At 40.7% G+C, this 21,165-nt stretch overlaps 1 protein-coding gene across 6 annotated transcripts in view; it reads left to right on the top strand.

The window, feature by feature from the left end:
• sar1b (secretion associated, Ras related GTPase 1B) overlaps positions 1-21,165 on the top strand; it is a 291,304-nt gene that overhangs the window by 224,278 nt on the left and 45,861 nt on the right. Inside the window, exons 7-8 of one of the 6 annotated variants that reach the window (XR_009655731.1) lie at positions 18,152-18,222; positions 18,626-19,065. The exons of 1 other annotated variant lie outside the window; for it this stretch is intronic. Coding sequence is in view for 4 of the 5 variants with exons in the window: in XM_060935859.1 (XP_060791842.1) it covers positions 18,626-18,664 (39 nt within the window). In the remaining variant the exon portion in view is untranslated. 4 more of the 6 variants (XM_060935860.1, XM_060935859.1, XM_060935864.1 and 1 more) reach the window with 4 other exon arrangements.

The raw sequence follows: 21,165 nt of genomic DNA, 5'->3' as shown, positions 1-21,165 counted from the left end.
ATACCGAATCTGCACATATACCGTTAATGAACAGAGGCGGGTATAGTATGCTCTTACTTTTTCACTTACTTTCTTACTTACCATAGCCAGTTTTCGCGGCGCAGATGTGCAGATCAGACAAGACGGAAGACGTTGCGCATGCGTGCAGACATAGCGGAGGTCTTTCACAGCACCACCTAGCCGCCTGGCATGCACATCCAATTGAATTCCACACATTTATGCGTCACCATATAGACGCAGATTTCCTCCTTGAAAACGGTCGTGTAGACGCGGAAAAAAGTGAGAATGAAAACGGACTTTTGCGTTTTTGTTTCAGACCGTCCCCGTGTAAAGTGGGCCATAGATAGCCTTTGAAAACAACAAACAAAAAAAACTTTGAAACTAGGTTTTGATATTTGTTTAAAGAAATGTTTTCCTTTTACTGCTAGAAAAAGATTAGTTTAGAGTACCTTTCTATATCAGTATTAGATTATGGTGATGTAATATACATGTATGCATCTTTATCTTATTTGAAGAAACTGGATGTTTATTATGCTGCTTTGAGATTTGTAACTGGTGCTACTGCAAGAACACATCACTGTAAACTATATGAAATGGATCCATGGAAATTATATCTGAGAAAGAAAATTCATAACCTAGTTTTTATTGCAAAAGCTTTAATGGGCAAATTACCTCAGAACATATGCAGTCTATTAACACTTTGTACTAATATGTACAGTACTTGCTCATCAGTCAAACTTCTTCAGTCTCCAACCACACGGACAGAACTGAGGAAATCTGCCTTTTGTTCATTTGCACCACACAAATGGAATGAGCTGCAAAACATTCTAAATTTGGATTCCTTGCCTTCTATAAATGTGTTTAAAAATCTCTTAAACCCAGTTCTCAGAGAACAGTCTCATTGTTTCAAATAAGTGTTTTTAATTTTTTTCATGGTTCATTTTAGTCATTGACTCCCTTATGTCTGTTTTGAGATTTAGTGTTTTACTGTGTTAATGTTACTTGTCTCTGTTTGTATATGTTTATGAAACTTTATTTTATTTGCTGCCATCTTGACCAGGACTCCCTGGAAGAAGAGAGATTGTATCTCAATACAACCTTCCTGGAAAAATAAAGGATAAATAAAATAAATAAATTACAAAGAAAATGAGAGTGATTTTTTTTAATTCAGAGCATTTTTCATACTTTAATCAGATTATCTCCTTTTCATAATTAAAAACGTAAACAGTTTTCAATTTGTACATCACAAGAGCAAGTGTAATTTGATGGTTTCCCCTTTTTTTAACCACAGTATTTTCCTCGATTTATCAGTCTCAGAAGTTCTATTTTTTGTATTTGCAACCATGATAACATTTCAATAATGAAACAAACTCATTCCAGTAGGTGATCCAGTAAGATCTTGTTTAAGCTTCTTAAACAAGCTTAAACCTGGATATTTACATACAAAGCAAGGTAATTGCTGTATTACATACTGTATCTTGAAATCACACTGTTTTGAAATAAATTTCTCATGATGAGTTTATCTTGAAGGTGTTTTCTCACAATGGCAGTACATACCACAACTTGTGCTTAAGTGTAACAGCACCATTATAATCAATAAATGCAGTGGAAACACTTTATAACAAGGTCCTTGGGACCAGGGATTTTGTTTGTTATATCAAGTATGTCATGTCAGTAGTCAATAAATAATACAAAACAAAGCAAATTGATTTCATTGGGACTGGAGAAAAATAGTTCATTATATTAGGTATTTTATATCAGAACCCTAGATGAAAGTTATTTCGTCTGTCGACTGAAGTATATTTGCATGCAAATGTAATATTGTTTACATATTCACTGAACCAAAAACATTGAAAGCCTATACAAAATTATAATATATAGAAAATACATATAAATTTTAATTTTATATTGTAGAAAATTACATTTTTTTCAATTTCACACACGAGGGCGCTGCAAAAATAAAATATAAGAACTAATTAACGTGCAATTTTTAAACTTGATTTTGTGTGCTTATTCACTTTATTTTTATCTACATTTATGCAAAAAAATTCAAGTAGTTACCACCAAGTGATTACAGAATTTAAAAACAAACAAACAAAAACTCTTTCTGCTGATTGCATTGCGGTCTATAAACAAACCAAATTATTAAATCCAATAAAATACAAAACTTTCAAAAACATTCTGCTGTGTTTATTTTAATAAGTCAAAGGCAGTGGGTTTCATCAGTCGCATTAATAATAATAATAATAATAATAATAATAATAATAATAATTTAAAAAAACCTTTATATACCTGCTGTGTTGCGAGCTGTAGCAGTCTTGCGCATCACTGATGTGTGAGTTCAGATCCTGTTTTTTACATATGAAAGGCAAACAAAAAAAAGTATTCTACCGTGTAGTTTGATGCAGCAGCACTGACCTACCATAGCGATGTGTTTTTTATAATCATGACAGAAAATCAAAGCACAGAATTCTCTCAACAAAGCATATCAACATGTCAGTACTGCCAAAATTCAACGCGGCGTGACATCAACTTCACATTCTCGATAAGTAATTTGGTACAAGCATTCATCAGTAGACTGTAAAAACAATGGACAACACCTCTGTGACGTCACTCATAGGCTTTCTGAAGCACGGGTTTGAAGCTCAAATAAGGAGGCTGCAAGTGTCGCCATCTTGGCAGCGCCTGATTCCGCCTAACTCCCGGTTAGTCCATAAATGGAGAAAGGGGCGGGGATAGTGAGTACTGTTGAGGAGTTTATGGATGACCACAATCTAGTCTGTTTAAATGATGGAACAGGCACTAGGTTTGATCTAGTACATGGAACAGAATCAGCACTTGACTTTATCTTACTTTCAGAACGATTAGCAGGAGTCAGTCAGTGGGAAGTTCTTAATAATAACCCATTAGGAAGTGATCATTACCCAATTTGGACCAAGATACAAGAGCAGAATGTTAATGTGGAAGAAAACTGGTACCCAAGATGGAAAATGAGAGAGGCTAATTGGGGGCTATATAGCATGAAGGCAAGTGGCAAACTTATGGAGAATATGTCAAACTTAAGTGATGATGTTGAATTAGTAAATTCCATAATCACAAGTATATGAGTCAGCAGAGGAGGTTCTGGGTGAGTCTTCTGGGATAAGGGAAAAGAAAATGGTGCCATGGTGGTCAGATGAATGTAAAAAAAGCGGTCAAAGCCAGAAATAAAGCATTTAGAATGGTGAAATCAAATCATTCCTTCAATAATTTAATACTATATAAAAAGGCACAAGCCCTGTGATGACCTGGCGACTTGTCCAGGGTGTACCCCGCCTTCCGCCCGTAGTCAGCTGGGATAGGCTCCAGCTTGCCTGCGACCCTGTAGAACAGGATAAAGCGGCTAGAGATAATGAGATGAGATGAGATGAGATGAGATAAAAAGGCACAGTCTCAAGCTAAAAGAGTAATAAGGGAAACTAAGAGGAATTACTGGAGGAGTTTCTGTAATAATATTGGATCAGAAGTTAAGGTCTCCGAGATATGGGGAATGATCAGAAAGATGGGAGGAATAAGAAGGGATTTCTCTTTACCAGTAATTAAAGATAGTGATGGTGAAGCAGTAAATAATGATGAAAAAGCAGAGATGCTTGCTAGGGCCTTTGTTAAAGTGCATAGCTCTAAAAACTTAACAAATGAAGAGTTATTATGGAGAACAAAAATGATTGAAGATAATGGAAACTTATTAGGAAAGAAAGATATAAGTGAGGGCACACTTGATAAGAATTTTACATTATTTGAACTGAAAAGAGCATTAGTGGGTGTTAAAAATACGTCTCCAGGTAAAGATAGAATTTGTTACAAAATGATTGAACAATTATCTGATGTGGCTAAAAGTGTGATTTTAAAGTTATATAATAAAATTTGGGAGCAAGGTAAGCTGCCCTCTAGCTGGAAACATTCAGTAGTGGTACCTATAGCTAAACCAGGTAAGGATAAAGCAGAGGTCAAAAGCTATAGGCCTATAGCACTAACATCTAATCTTTGTAAGTTAATGGAAAGGATGATAACTAAGAGGTTAGTATACGAGATTGAAAAAAGAAGTCTTTTCTCTCCACATCAAAGTGGGTTTAGAAATGGCCGTACTACTATGGATCCAATAATCTGCCTAGAAAATGAAATTAGGAAAGCTCAAGCAAATAAGGAGTCAGTCTTGGCAACATTCTTTGATATTGAAAAAGCATATGATATGCTCTGGAAAGAGGGTCTTTTACTTAAATTGAATAAAATGGGAATAGAAGGCAAAATGTTCAATTGGATTAGAGATTTTTTAAGGAATAGAACCATAGAGGTAAGAGTTGGAGCAAGCCATTCAAATATCTACGCTATAGAAAATGGTACCCCACAGGGTAGCGTCTGCAGCCCAATTCTATTTAATATAATGATTAATGATGTTTTTAACAATATTAATTCCAGAATCAGTAGAGCACTTTATGCAGATGATGGAGCACTGTGGGTGAGAGGCCGAAATTCTGATAGTCTAAGGAACAGAATGCAAATAGCTATAAATGAGGTTGAAAGATGGTCACATGAGTGGGGGTTTCATTTATCTGTTGAAAAGACACAAGTTATATGTTTCTCAAAAAAAAGGGTTAACCCTACAGTGGACCTCAGGTTGTATGGGCAGCCACTCAAGCAAACGGATAATTTAAGATACCTTGGTGTATGGTTCGATATCAAACTTTCTTTTAAAAATCATATTCAAAAGGTTATAGACAAATGTAAAAAGGGAATTAATATTCTGAAATGCTTAGCAGGGAATGACTGGGGGGCATCAAGCACATCCTTGAAAAGAATTTATAGTGCCCTAATCCGACCAGTATTGGATTATGGATGTATAGCATATAATTCAGCAGCCAAGACTTCCTTGTTAGAGCTAAACAAGATACAAGCCAAAGCCCTTCGTATATGCTGTGGTGCCTTCAGGACCTCTCCAGTCCCAGCACTTCAGGTGGAAGTAGGGGAGATGCCACTGGACCTCAGGCGACTGAAATTATCAGTATCATATTGGCTAAACCTACAGGGTCATGAAGATAATCACCCAACCAAACAGGTACTAAGGGAATGCTGGGAGTATGGTTGACCCGTACGCAGTTTTGGGTGGGATGGTAATCAGCAGGCAGCTCAATTGGGGATCAGTGACATTCCTCTTTGCAAAACAATTACAAGGTCAATCATTCCCCCTTGGTTATTTTATTTCCCTATTGTAAATTTGAAAACTAAGGAGATTGCAAAATCCAGAGGTTTTTACCAGAATGTACATCAGTATTTAGAAGTAATGTATGATGACACGACACAGATATATACAGATGCTTCTAAAGATGAAACTGGTAAGACAGGAGCAGCAGTATTCATCCCCAGCTACAGTATAAGTATTGGGAAAAGGACGTCAGATCACTTGTCAATTTTTTCAGCAGAAATGATGGCTATTATACTGGCCCTGCAGTGGGTGGAGAAGGTGAAGCCTAGTAAAGCAGTTATTTGCTCAGATTCTATGTCTTCCTTAAATAGTATCCAGAGTGGAAAATCTACATGCCGACAAGATCTCTTAGATGAAATTAACCATCTCGTATTTAAGATAAATCAACATAAAACTTTTATTCAGTTCACATGGGTTCCAGCTCATAAGGGGGTTGAGGGTAATGAGAAAGTGGATAAAATGGCCAAAGAGGCCATCAAGGCAAATGAGGTTGAGTTAGAAGTCCCATTAAGCAAGGCAGAAATTAAAGTAATAATTAAAGACAACATCAACAAAATGTGGCAGGAGAGATGGAATACAGAGGAGAAAGGAAGGCATCTATATAATTTACAAAAGGAGGTGGTGTTTAGAAGGGGTGGTGAACTGAAACGACAAGAGGAGGTTTGGTTGACGAGGCTGAGGATAGGACACACAAGTCTAAATAGTGGGTTCCTCAATAGGGAAACATCATTCTGGGGCCTGTGCATACTGTGGAGAAGTAGAAAAGGTTGAGCATGTTCTTATACACTGTACACAGTATTCCAGTGAAAGAGAGAAGATGGGGAGAACATTAAGAAAATCTGTAACTATAGATAACTTATTAAGTCAGCCATTCACACAATCAGCAGTAACAGCTCTAACACAGTATTTAAAGGACACTCAACTAGCAAATAGAATTTAGTTTTTTTGTTGTTGTTATAATCAGTCTGCAATGACTTGTTTATTTGTTTATCCTCGTGAAGGGTTTCACGGGAAGATGTGTTTATCCTCATGAATGGTTTCTTGGGAAGATTTGTTTATCCTCATGAATGGTTTCATGGGAAGATTTGTTTATCCTCATGAATGGTTTCATGGGAAGATTTGTTTATCCTCATGAATGGTTTCATGGGAAGATTTGTTTATCCTCATGGGAAGATTTGTTTCCTCATGAATGGTTTCATGGGAAGATTTGTTTATCCTCATGGGAAGATTTGTTTATCCTCATGAATGGTTTCATGGGAAGATTTGTTTATCCTCATGGGAAGATTTGTTTATTCTCGTGAAGGGTTTCACGGGAAGATTTGTTTATCCTCACGAATGGTTTCATGGGATGATTTGTTTATCCTCGTGACTGGTCGTCACGGGAAGAATTGGTTTATCCTCGTGGAGAATACCACGGGAAGAATTAGTGCGTGCACGTCTGTATGAGTTAACACAGAATAATTAATCTTGAGACTGTCCTTTCGTGTCACCAATGGGTGGGGAAATTGTGTTAAGGTACCCAGACCCCAAGAAAACCCACGGGATTGGATGAATCGCTGTGGTTTAGCATTCTACACAAATTCTAGACAATTTGGCCGAAGTTTCTCTAAGCTCCAGTGAGGTGGGACGAGGGCTGATAGGGCATGCCCACCCTCTGAGCACCAATACACGTCAAGAAGAGCAAGGATTAACTCAAGCATACATCTCTTAATATTGTTAATATTCTACTCCATTCTATTTTACTATTTCAGCTAGAAGGCTAGAATTCTTCTGTGACCTTGTGTCTCACTGTGTACTGTACTGTTGTGATGACACATTGCTTGAGACATAATATTGATATCTTTTTGAACATTCTATCAGGAACATCCTGCCCTTTGCTATCTCTGACCTAAGGAATGGCCTTTGATATCTGTATGCACATTGTTATCATATCATAAGAACATCTTATTATTGTATACCATTGCCAAGGTTTCACTCACACACATACATCTGAACATTCATTAGAACAGTGATATAATTAAGATGTGACCTGCTCAAGGTCTGACTACAGGCTCAGTTTTTATTTATCCTCATGCAGGCATTTGCAACGATTAATATCCCTTGAGATCACACCTCAGCCCGGTAGATGGCGGTAATACACATCGATTGTTAACTGCCAATAAATCGACAGAAGAAGAAGAAGAAGAAGAAGCCATACCATAAGATACAGACCATAACCTCAATGGCCGGTTTACAAAAATAAATAAATAAATCACCAGGTGTGTAATCGTAATTGTTAATAAAAACAACGTTAGCGATAATATTTCCCTCTGATAGCTTAGATAACTAATGTTAGCTCGGTTAATAGTTAGCTTGCTAAATATATTGAAAGGTAAGTACAATCTACTAAAGCAAATTAAAGTAACTTACAGGTGTGTAGTAGTGTGTAAAAGTTGTGTTTCTATGGAAAAGCTCTTAGATGAAAATGGGCAAGGCTCTAAAAATTATTTACCTTCTGAGGTAAGTTCTGAGGTAGCTAGTGGCTAACAAGATGAGACAAACCCAGCTGTCACTCAAAATGGCCCCGCCCCAATTATGTATAAATGGTAAGGCTCAAAATAATTGAAACTGCTGAATTATGTAAAAATTCACTCCCCTGTACAATTGTCATGAAGGGTGAAACTAGCTGTAGAGACCGAAACTGTTTTTTGTACCAGACTGTAAACATGTTTTCGCTGTAAAGTTGGGCATTTTAACATGGGGGTCTGTGGGAATTGACCCCAGGGCTTTTCAAAGTGTGGGGCGTGCCTCCCCTAGGGGGCGCGCAACGTGAGGAAACGTAAACCAGAATAAGTTACTATTGCGGACATTTAACGAACTTCAGCTAGCCTTTGCCAGAGACAAAATGGATCGATTTTTAGTACCTAAAGCTACAGTGAGTGAGGAGACAGAGTCTGGGCCAAGTAAAAAAAGAAGGAAGTATGACCACGATTATTTAAAGTTTGGATTTTCATGGACTGGATCTGAAGATGCTCCACTGCCAAAGTGTGTTGTCTGCCAAGAGGTGCTAGCTAACGATGCTATGAGATGTTTAAAATGTGTAAAACAAGATGTTTAAAAAAAAAGCACAGATGTTTAAAATGTGTAAAAAAAAAGAGGTTTTAAAAAAGCACAGATGTTTAAAATGTGTAAAAAAAAAAAGAGGTTTTAAAAAAGCTCATATGTTTAAAATGTGTAAAAGAAAAAAACAAAAATGTGTACAACAACCATTTTTTAAAATATGAATGAGTAAAGTGGCTCACATAATGTGAATTCATAAAATCACACATGTTGAAATTTATGGATCTGGTCAAATTCAGAACAGCACAAATAATGTACAAAGCGAGAAATAATCTATTGCCAAAAAATATACAAGGAATGTTTAGTGAGAGAGAGGGGGGATATAATCTAAGGGGAGACGTAAATTTTAAAAAAACAAAGGTTCGAACAAATATGAAAAACGTGCGTATCGAGCTGTGGGGTGACTTTATGGAACAGACTGGAGACAGAAATAAAGTGCAAATATAAATCTGTTTAAAAAAAGGTACAAAAAATATTTTTAAACAAGCATATTGAAGAGGAAGTATGTTAACGGAGGATGATGAGGGATAAATAGAATAGGATTGATTGTTATATTAGAACTAACTTAGTATAGGGTATATATGGTATATATTTATTTATGGGGATAGTTTATATATTCATATTTACAGGGATAGGTATGTAGTAGATATTTTTGTAATTATATATTTGTATAGATTTATGAAGTGGTTTAGATTTATAGTATATATATATATATATACGGTATATATTTTTGTAATTATATATAGAGGGCGGCACGGTGGTGTAGTGGTTAGCGCTGTCGCCTCACAGCAAGAAGGTCCTGGGTTCGAGCCCCGGGGCCGGCGAGGGCCTTTCTGTGTGGAGTTTGCATGTTCTCCCCATGTCCACGTGGGTTTCCTCCGGGTGCTCCGGTTTCCCCCACAGTCCAAAGACATGCAGGTTAGGTTAACTGGTGACTCTAAATTGACCGTAGGTGTGAATGGTTGTCTGTGTCTATGTGTCAGCCCTGTGATGACCTGGCGACTTGTCCAGGGTGTACCCCGCCTTTCGCCCGTAGTCAGCTGGGATAGGCTCCAGCTTGCCTGCGACCCTGTAGAAGGATAAAGCGGCTGGAGATAATGAGATGAGATTATATATAGATATTTATGAAGTGTGTATGTATGGTATGTAGTATATATTTATTTTTGTAATTAAATATTTATATAGATATTTATGAAGTGTATATATATATATATATATATATATATATATATATATATACAGTATATGTGGTATGTAGTATATATTTATTTTTGTAATTATAGATATTTATGAAGTGTATATATGGTATATATTTTTATAGGTGTATTAATGTAGTTTGGATTTCAGGGTAGTTAAAAAGGGGTGGGAAATTAAAGTATTGTACTTCTTCCCACTCCTTTTTCGAACAATGTGCGGTGTTTTGTAATGTCTTAGCTCTTTATGTTATTTTATTTATTTTTTTTAATTTCTCGTTTTCTTTCTTTTGTATGTACAAATAGTTACATACATTTTTTATACATGTTCAAAATAAAATAAATTCATTCATTCATTCATTTTTCTTTTTGAATTTGAGCCATTGAGCTTGTGCGCTCACATTCAATATCAAACATGTCTAGACTTTGGCTTTGATTGAGCCTGGGACATTTCCATCAGAAATCTGACAGAGTGTTCGTCCCAGATATCAATGTCAGATTTTCAACAAAAACAGACAAATCGATGGGACAGATTTTCTGATAACTTTTTTTTTCTTTTGCTCTTGCAAACCGTCATAAAATGTGGCAGGGGTCCACGCAAATGGCACTGCGCACATGTGTAAAAATGATCACACACTATCAATACTCAGGTGAAATGCCTGTCCACAACCTTTTGACTTGACAGTTTGTACAGTTAATTGCTGCACATGCAGGCATTGTTCTTGTAATTTCTCTCACCAGCTACATAAATACCTTATCCAGTTTTGTGTAGCTTCCAGTAGCCTAAATGACCGCTCTGTGATGAGTGGTAAGATGGCAGCCAGATGGCTTCACGCTGACAAGCCAATGCGTTCTCCAGATTTTTATGTAGAGTTCAGTGGAATTGACTCGCGTTTGCAGCCAGCCTCAAGTGGCCATTCGAGGAACTGCAGATTTTAGCACTTCCACATTGATTTCACTTTTCAGGACCAGAGGTTGCCAATTGAGTACTACATAAAAATCTGGGATGAACACTGTGACTGTGTCAGATTTTTAATGGAAATGTCCCAGACTAGATCAAAGACAAAGTCAAGTTTATTTGTATAGCGCTTTTAACAATAGACATTGTCGCAAAGCAGCTTTACAGAAAATGAAAGGCTTTAAGCATCAGCTAATTTTATCCCTAATTTATCCCAAATGAGCAAGCCTGTGGTGGCTGTGGCAAAGAAAAACTCCCTTAGATGACATGAGGAAGAAACCTTGAGAGGAACCAGACTCCTGATTTGGGTGACAACAGACAACATGATTATAAAAAACTCGCTTCCATAACTGTGTCCTGTATAGTCACAAAGTATAACTGTGAAACCAGGAAAATAATTATAGTTTTAACATGAAGTCTTATGTCGAAGTTATAAACTGTTCATTGATGGAAACTTGAGTGCAAAACTGTTCATGACAACTGCAGTCCTAAAGTTAGCAAGTCAACTGTAGTCCTCAGACATAAATGACTGTAAGTGTCCAGAGCCATCTTCCAAGTGCGACTTTTGACTGTCCACATGGGGCTGTCCTCCACAGGAGCAATGAGATGAGACTCCAGCCAGACGTAGGGCATCAGGGTGTATCAGCCAAGTCTGAGGAGCAGAAGAGGTCAGCATCTTAATGGCATCTCAGGATCAACATGTAACTCAGAGGGACAGACAAAGGGAAGAGACTGGTGGGGGGGGCAGGTTGTTAGGTATGCCCAATGCTAATGAGTAAGAACAGGCTACATTTTGCACTGAGTGCAAGCAGGGACTCTGGCAAGACTAACTATGACAGCATTACTAAAAGGGAAGAGCTAGAAGGTAACACAGACATTGAGGGTGCCCTGGCACATAAAGCAGTCAGCCACTAGGCCACTACAGAGTCAACAAACCCGAGTGAGCAAGTGAGAGTGGAGGGGTGACAGCATCCATATATTGCAGTTTACCAAAACATTCTATGCCTGAGGACCCTCCAGATTTACTCCTTTACCTAATAACTATTAACAAAAAGCTTGAATAAATACATTTTCAGCCTAGACTTAAACACTGTGACTGAGTCCCAAACACTACTTGGAAGGCTGTTGCATAACTGTGGGGCTTTGTAAGAAAAGGCTCTGGCCCCTGATGTAGCCTTCACTATATGATGTACCAGCAGATAGCCTGCACCTTTTGATCTAAGTAGGCATGGCAGGTCATAAAGGACTAGAAGTTCATTCAGGTACTGTGGTGCAAGACCATTCAGTGCTTTAAAGGTCAGTAGTAGTATTTTATAATCAATATGAAATATGATTGAAAGCCAATGCAGTGTGGATAAGACAGGTGTGATGTGGTCATATCTTCTAGTTCTAGTAAGGACTCTTGCTGCTGAATTTTTAATTAAATGGAGATTTTTTTTTCAAGTCAACTTTATTGTCAAATATGCTATACATGCTCGACATACAGCACAGATGAAATTTCAGTCCTCTCTGACCCACGGTGCAAACAGGCAATGCAATAAATAAAAATAGAATAATTGAAAAAAACAAACAACAATATAAACAGTATAAACACTCTAGATAGGAACTAGACATAGACTAAACACTCAGAAACAATATAAACAGTATAAATAAACAGTATAAACACTAGATAAAAACGACATAGACTAAACACTCGGACAATATAAACAGTGTAAACACTAGCTAAGAACTACACACAGACTAAACACTCAAACAGACAATATAAACAGTATAAACACTCTAGATATGAACTAGACGTAGACTAAACACTCATATATATACACACACACACACATACAAATTGGTTCAAATAACCAAACAGTCAAGGGCACTTGAGGTATAGCAGGTAAACATGAAACATGAAATAAGCAGTATAAACAAACTAGCAGCTGTTAAGATGAGGTAGTGCGGAATAGTGCAAATGAGCGAGGTAAAGTGAGATGTGCAGTCCCTGAGTTCAGTGTGTTAATGAACGATGAGGTGTGTGTGTGTTGGGGGGGAAACTGTGAGGATGACATGTCAGATGCTGAAGGGGGGGCAGGGGTGTGTGCGAGCAGAATCTGTGGCAGGGGGCAGAGGGGGGAGGAGGGGCAGAACAGGGAGGGAGTTGAGCCTCCTGACTGCCTGGTGAAAGAAACTGTTCTTGAGCCTGCTGGTTTTGGCCCAGAGACTCTGCAGTCTCCTCCCCGATGGCAGCAGGCTGAAGAGGCTGTGAGATGGGTGGGTGGGGTCACCTGCAATCCTGATGGCTTTGCGGATGAGGCGGGAGTTATAAATATCCATTAGAGAAGGGAGAGAGACACCAATGATCCTCTCAGCTGCTCTCACGATGTGCTGCAGAGACTTGCAGCAGGACATGGTGCAGGCGCCGTACCACATGGTGATGCAGCTGGTCAGAATGCTCTCGATGGTGCCTCTGTAGAAAGTGTGCATGATGGGGGCCGGGGCTCTTGCTCTCCTCAGTTTGCGGAGGAAGTACAGACGCTGTTGGGCTTTTTTGGCCAGTGATGCGGTGGTGTTGCTCCAGGACAGGTCTTCAGAGATGTGCACACCCAGAAACTTGGTGCTGCTCACCCTCTCCACTGCAGCACCGTCAATAGATAGTGGCGCATGTTGGGTGTGCTCTCTCCTGAAGTCCACAACAATCTCTTTCGTCTTCTCCACGTTCAGACGGAGATTGCTGTCCTTGCACCACATGGCCAAGCGGCTCACCTCACTCCTGTAGATTGTCTCATCGCCATTGTTGATGAGACCCACCACAGTCGTGTCATCCGCAAACTTAATGAAGAGATTAGAGCTGGATGTTGGTGTGCAGTTGTGGGTCAGCAGAGTGAAGAGGAGAGGGCTTAGCACACATCCTTGGGGGGCCCCCGTGTTCAGTGTGATGGTACTGGAGGAGTTGCTGCCGATCCATACAGTCTGTGGTCTCCCCGTCAGGAAGTCCAGCAGCCAGTTGCACAGGGAGGTGTTGAGTCCCAGCTGGTCCAGTTTATGAATGAGCTGCTGAGGAATGATTGTGTTGAATGCTGAGCTAAAGTCTATGAACAGCATTCTGACATACGAGTCTTTTGTCTCCAGGTGGGTGAGGGCTGAGTGGAGGGCAGTGGAGATGGTGTCATCGGTCGAACAGTTGGACTGATATGCAAACTGGAAAGGATCCAGGGCAGGGGAGAGGGCAGACTTGATATGCCTCATGACTAGCCGCTCGAAGCACTTCAGGAGGATGGGAGTGAGTGCGACAGGGCGGTAGTCATTGAAGCAGGAGGGAGATGGCTTCTTCGGGACTGGGATGATGGTGGTGGTTTTGAGGCACGTGGGGACAACAGCCTGGCTCAACGAGATGTTGAAGATGTCTGTAAAGACATCTGTGAGCTCCTCGGCACAGTCTCTCAGGACACGACCAGGAATGTTATCAGGACCCGGGGCTTTTTGTGCATTTGTTGTCCTGAGAGCTCTCCTCACGCTGTCTGGGGACAGCGTCAACACCTGGTCGCCGGGAGGTGGTGAGGTCTTCTATGCTGTGGTGCTGTTGTCTGCCTCAAAGTGAGCGAAGCAGTCGTTCAACTGATTCAGCAGAGATGTGGAGTTGTCACTGGTCTGTGGCGAGGGCTTGTAGTCTGTGATGGTCTGAATCCCCCGCCACAGGTTCCTGGTGTCTCTGCTGTCGTTGAAATGGTCAGCAATGTGCCTGGAATACTGTCTCTTGGCCACCGTGATGCCTCGTGACAGATTGGCCCTAGCTGTCCTCAGGCCCACCTCGTCCCCAGCTCTGAAGGCGGTGTTCCGAGCCCACAGGAGCCTATAGACTTCCCCTGTCAGCCATGGCTTCTGACTGGTCCGAATGGAGATGGATCTGGTGACCATAACATCGTCCATGCACTTCCTCATGTAGGCAGTGACGGTCTCCATGTACTCCTGGAGATCTGTGGTGTTGTTGTAGGTGGCCGCCTGTCTGAACATGCTCCAGTCAGTGGTGGAAAAACAGTCCTGGAGTGCCTCTGAGGACCCCTCTGGCCACACACATATCTTTTGGGGTTTGCATGATTGAAATCCCCAGCCAGGATGAGGAAAGCATCTGGGTGGACTGTCTGCTGCTCACTGATGTGCTGATAGAGTTCATTCAGTGCTTCACTCCTGTTGTTATTGGAGCCGGGAGGGATGTATAATGCTACCAGCAATATGGCTGTAAATTCCCTGGGCAGATAGAATGGCCGGCACTTAATAATCATAAACTCTACTAGTGGTGAGCAGTGTTTGCAGACCACAACAGCATCACAGCACCAGGCATCACTGATGTAAACACAGAGTCCTCCGCCGCGAGTCTTCACCCCTTGACTAGCGCTCTGTCTGACCGGTAGCATGTTAGCCAGGCTAGCTGAATGGCACAGTCTGGGACGCTGTCATTAAACCATGTTTCCACAAACACAAGGACACAGCACTCACTCACAGACTTAAAAGATGAGCGGAGCAGACAGACATAATCCAGCTTGTTGTCCAGCGAGCGTACGTTGGCCAGAGTGATGGTAGGGATAGCCGGCCGGTGAGGGCTAGCCGCTAGCCTAGCTCAGATACCTCCGCGTTTGCCTCTCTTCTGCTTCCGCATGTTCCGCCTGTGGCGCTTCCACTGCGGGCTGGATGCAGGAGTGGGGGTCGGTGCTTGAGCAGGCCTCCGGAGCAAACCATAGCCGCATAGCACTTCCGTGTCCGCTGGATTTATATCCGTGAATATAGTTCTGCGGATGTTGAGCAGAAACTCACGGGAGTATGTGCGCCTTGAGACTAATGGACGCGACAAAGACGAACAGATACACAGTGTTTTAAAACACGAAAACACCATTCTGTCGGGACAGAGAGGAGCTGCTGTGTGTGTGCACGCCGCCATCTTGGTATGCACTTATTAACAGAGTTAAGCAGAAGGAAGTTAATAACCATCCAGTGTCTGTCTTTTACACATTCCTCAATTCTATTAAGCTGGTGTGTCTCGTCTGGCTTTGCAGAAACATACAACTGTGTGTCATCAGTATAACAGTGGAAACTAGTACCATACGAATAATATTACCCTGATGTAATATATATATTAGGGTAATATTATTCGTATGGTATTTTTTTTCCAAGACAGAACCTTATGGAACACCAAACTTTACCTCAGCATGTCTAGAAAAATCACCATTTACATTAACAAACTGATAGCGCTCAGTTAACCCCTTCAATGCCCTTGGATGAGCCATGTGTGTCATGAAATCTTTTACCGCTGTGCCTTATGACGTACACCTCCTACCATGAGTTGGCCTAGTGGTTAGCATGTCTGCCTCTTGATCGGGAGATCGCAAGTTCTATTCACGGTTGGGTCATACCAAAGACCATCATAAAAATGGTACCCAGTTACTTGGAATACGTGGACCCTTGGTGTACATTGTGTTTTCAAGTACTAGTAATTCATGTTTATGGACAGGTTCTCATTGACAAGACCTGTTGTCTTGGATGTTTTTGAAGTTGTTTTTAATTACTAAAGTTATTTTTACTCTACAACAGTGTTTTTTGTGATTTTTCTATACAAATATTAAAAATATAAAGTTCTGAACAAGTTAAAGAAAGATTGTCAAAATGTTCCAATTTTGATCTATTTTTGTACTACTATATGCCTGGCACATTACAATTAATTATGGGTGGCAGCCAAGGGGTTAAATAAGACCTGAGCTAGGAGAGGGCCATTCCCGTAACTCCCACAGTGTGTTCTAGTCTATCCAGGAGAATGGAATGATCAGTGGTGTCAAAGGCTGCACTTAGGTGGTGTTTACATTAGACCGTATCCGTCTCATTTTTGTCGCGGATGCACTGTCCGTTCACATTAAAATGCCGGGAAACGACTCCACAGGCGGAACAACTTGAATCCGCCAGGGCCCACGTATTCAACCCAGTTCGTATCTGATCCGGTGCTGTGTAAACATTGAGATATGAGGAAACGCAGTGCTGAGCTCTAGCTGATGTCGTCATTGGACAACGTCACTGTGACATCCACCTTCCTGATTCGCTGGCGTTGTTCATACCACGTTGGTCATGTGACGCAACTGCTGAAAAACGGCGCGGATTTCACTTCCTGCTATTGTTTCCGCCTTGTATCACCTTTTTGTTTTTCATTAAAGAGTATAAAAGTATGAATATAATGCTTTGCTTTGTCATTCTTAATATTGTTCATGGTAAGATGCAAATACTGCCCATTGTGTAGTTATGATTGTCTTCAGGCTTGCCATCCTTCCACTTGCAAGTGGTGAGTGACTTGCGCATGCCTGATATGCACTGGGATCACACACACAGCGGCTCACTCCCGAATCACTGCTCGTGCACTTCACTCGCGCGCTCTGTGAGCTGCGCAGGGCCGGAGTGCGCACCCTCCAGAGGGCACTCGCTGTTCAGTGCGGAGTCTATTTGGAGCGCAGCCGCTGAGGAGGAAGCGCTGAGCCGCACTGAGGTTCAACTTACGTGCCATCTAATTAGTCATGTGATTAGCGTATCTGTGTATTGGCATTGCTGTGTGCATGCGAATCGTGTATTGGCGTTGCTGTGTGCACGCGAATCGTTTTAAAAACGTTAATCTGATGATCCGCTGATACGGTCTAATGTAAACACCACCTTAGGTCAAGCAATACAAGCAGGGAGATGGTCCTGATCAGATGCCAACAGTAGGTCGTTTACTACTTTAATCAGTGCTGTTTCTGTGCTATGATGAGATCTAAATCCTGACTGATACATTTCATGGATGTTTTTCCTCTGTAGATATAAGCATAACTGCTGTGCCACAGCTTTTTCTAGGATCTTGGAGATAAAGGGGAGGTTTGATCTCATCTCATCTCATTATCTCTAGCCGCTTTATCCTTCTACAGGGTCGCAGGCAAGCTGGAGCCTATCCCAGCTGACTACGGGCGAAAGGCGGGGTACACCCTGGACAAGTCGCCAGGTCATCACAGGGCTGACACATAGACACAGACAACCATTCGCACTCACATTCACACCCTACGGTCAATTTAGAGCCACCAAGTAACCTAACTTGCATGTCTTTGGACTGTGGGGGAAACCGGAGTACCCGGAGGAAACCCACGCGGACACGGGGAGAACATGCAAACTCCACACAGAAAGGCCCTCGCCGGCCCCGGGGCTCGAACCCAGGACCTTCTTGCTGTGAGGCGACAGCGCTAACCACTACACCACCGTGCCGCCCCGGGAGGTTTGATATTGGCCTATAATTGGACAGCTGACAGGGGTCCAGGTCAGGTTTTTTAATCAGGGGTTTGATAATTACTAGTTTAAAGGATTTGGGTACATAGCCAATTGTAAGGGAAGAATTTATTATTTTTAGAATTGGTTCAATTGCTTCTGGTATTATTTGTTGGAAGAGTCGTGTAGATAAGGGATCTAGTACACAAGTTGAAGATTTTGATGTGGAGATTAATGAAATTAGTTTGATTTCTCTAAAGGGAGTAAAACATTCTAATTGCTGATCTGATACAGTTATACAGGGTTAGTCAAAATTATGTTAACACTAATGGATTATTTTTCTCCTGAATGTGTGGTGCGCCGTGATCACTGCTGGCGTAATTGGGCCCTACTTTTTTGACACCCCAACAGTGACGTCAGATGTCTACTTACAGATGGTGCAGGAGTACGCCACTGATGAACTTCCACTACAGATCCTATTGGTATCTACCATTTAAGTGTTAACATAATTTTGACTAACCTTGTATTGTTAACTACAGGGTTACTTAGATTATCTGGCCTTAAATTAGTAGCTTGAAATTTTTGTTGGATATTTTCAATTTTGTCACTGAAAAAATTCATGAAGTCATTGCTACTACATATTGCAGGTGTGCATGTGTCTTTCGTGGTCTTTTTCCTGGGTAATTTTGCTACTGTATTAAATAGGAATCTAGGATTATTTTTTATCTTCTCTTAGGGTGGAGAGATACGTTGATCTAGCAGCACTAAGAGTCAAGTCAAGTTTATTTGTATAGCGCTTTTAACAATAAACATTGTCGCAAAGCAGCTTTACAGAATTTGAACGACTTAAAACATGAGCTAATTTTACCTCTAATCTATCTATAGAGCTTTTCTATACTTCAGGAAGCTCTCCTTCCATGCTAATTCCCCCAGCCAAATCTGTCCCTCTGAGTTACATGGAGTCAACAGGAAATCTTTTGGTGGAGAGGGTGGAGACCTCAACTGGCTCTCGTAGCCTGCAGGGAATCGGCCGTCAGACATTCTGTCGCATGTCCCAGACCCGGTGAAATGTAACTGAATTGTCTTGGCCAGCCCTAAGGGTCCCATCTGCATCCCATCATTGCTGAGGAGTGTGCTCCCATCACCCAATCAAGCATCCAGCCAGAGCAGGTCATGATATTTTTTAACCATATTAACATGCCATTGTTGTGTAATATGCCTGATGTCAAGACTCTCGTCTCTGCGAGCCTACCACACAGACTTAATACTTGTGTCATTTTTAGGGCATACCTAACAACATGTGTTTTCTCTCCCTCTCCCCCCCCCCCCCCCCCCCCCCCCCAAATCTATCCCTCTGAGTTGCATGTCAGTCCTGGGATCGAGATGCTGACCTCTTCTGCTACTTGGATCTGCTTGATCCATCCTGGTGCCCTGTGTCTGGTTGGAGTCTCATCACATTGCTCCTGTGGAGGACGGCCCCATGAGGACAGTTGAAAGTTACACCTGGAGGACGCTCTGGATTCTTACAGTAATGCTTTTATGGCTGAGGACTACAGTTGACTTGCTAACTTTAGAACTGCAGTTGTCATGAACAGTTTTGCACTCAAGTTTCCATCAATGAAGAGTTACAACATCAACGAAACTGTCTTCATGTTAAAACTGTTAACATTATAGTCATGCTGTCTGTTGTTGCCGAAATGAGGATGGGTTCCCTTTTGAGTCTGGTTCCTCTCGAGGTTTCTTCCTCATGTCGTCTGAGGGAGTTTTTCCTTGCCACCGTCACCACAGGCTTGCTCATTGGGGATAGATTAGGGATAAAATTAGCTCATGTTTTAAGTCGTTCAAATTCTGTAAAGCTGCTTTGCGACAATGTTTATTGTTAAAAGCGCTATACAAATAAACTTGACTTGACTAATTTGAACACTACCAGTTTTGTTTGATGCCATTTATGCTCTAATTTTTGAGTGGTCTGTTTTAAAGTGGGAGTGTAATTGTTATACCAGGGTGCTAATTTTTCTCTCTAATCATTTTTCTTTTAAGTGGAGTGACATTATCTAAAGTTCAATGGAAGGTTGACTCTCAGCATTCAGTTGCCTGATCAAGTTCTCTGGGGGCTGATGGTGATCCAATCAAAGTTGATAACTCTGGGAGATTATTTATAAAACTCTGTGCAGTAGTTGACGTGAATGTACGTTTAATACAGTAGTGTGGTGAGGTGCATATATTGTTGCTCAGACATATTTTGAATAAAATGAGATAATGATCTGTGTTAACTTCAAACTGTGGAAGTGTGATTATATTTCCTATACTTAACCTGAATGTTAGTATTAGATCAAGAGTGTGACCACCATTGTGGGTAGGTCCTATGACATTCTGATTAACCCCTACTGAATCTAAAATGGACATGAACATTGTTTTCAAAGGATCTTCTGGGTTATTGAAGTGAATATTAAAATCTCTGACAACTAAAGCTTTGCCTAAAGACATAACAAGGTCTGAGATGAAAGCCGCAAATTCAGAAAGAAACTCAGAATATGGCCTGAGGGGCCTTTAAATAATAAGTAATGGAATTGACTGAGTAGACTTATTTTTCAAGGCTGCATACATTATATTAGTATGAAGAACTTCAAATATATTGAATTTATAACCGGGTTTTTGTGTTATGCCTAGATAATCATTATAGATAACCGCAATGCCTCCTCCTCTGCCAGTTACAGGAGGCTGGTGTATATAACTGTATTCAGGAAGACTAGCTTCATTTAATGCTATATATTCATTTGACTTAATCCATATTTCTCTTAAATACAGTACATTAAACTCCTTATCAGTTATAAGTTCATTAACAATTAGCATTTTAGATGTAAGAGATCTAATATTTAAGAATCCTACCTTTAGATCAAATATGCTGGCACTGGCTGTGCAGTCCTGCTTGAAAGTGCAGTGGTGCTTGAAAGTTTGTGAACCCTTTAGAATTTTCTATAAGCCCGATTCCAAAAAAGTTGGGACAAAGTACAAATTGTAAATAAAAATGGATTGCAATAATTTACAAATCTCAAAAACTGATATTGTATTCACAATAGAACATAGACAACATATCAAATGTCGAAAGTGAGACATTTTGAAATTTCATGCCAAATATTGGCTCATTTGAAATTTCATGACAGCAACACATCTCAAAAAAGTTGGGACAGGGGCAATAAGAGGCTGGAAAAGTTAAAGGTACAAAAAAGGAACAGCTGGAGGACCAAATTGCAACTCATTAGGTCAGTTGGGTCAGCCCTGTGATGACCTGGCGACTTGCCCAGGGTGTACCCCGCCTTTCGCCCATAGTCAACTGGGATAGGCTCCAGCTTGCCTGCTACCCTGTAGAACAGGATAAAGCAGCTAGAGATAATGAGATGAGATGAGAGATGAGGTCAATTGGC

Source organism: Neoarius graeffei, chromosome 12 (genome assembly GCF_027579695.1).
Source record: "Neoarius graeffei isolate fNeoGra1 chromosome 12, fNeoGra1.pri, whole genome shotgun sequence".
NCBI classification, from domain to species: Eukaryota; Metazoa; Chordata; class Actinopteri; order Siluriformes; family Ariidae; genus Neoarius; species Neoarius graeffei.
Note: the sequence above shows the minus strand (reverse complement) of the source record. Positions and strands in the feature narration are given on the sequence as shown.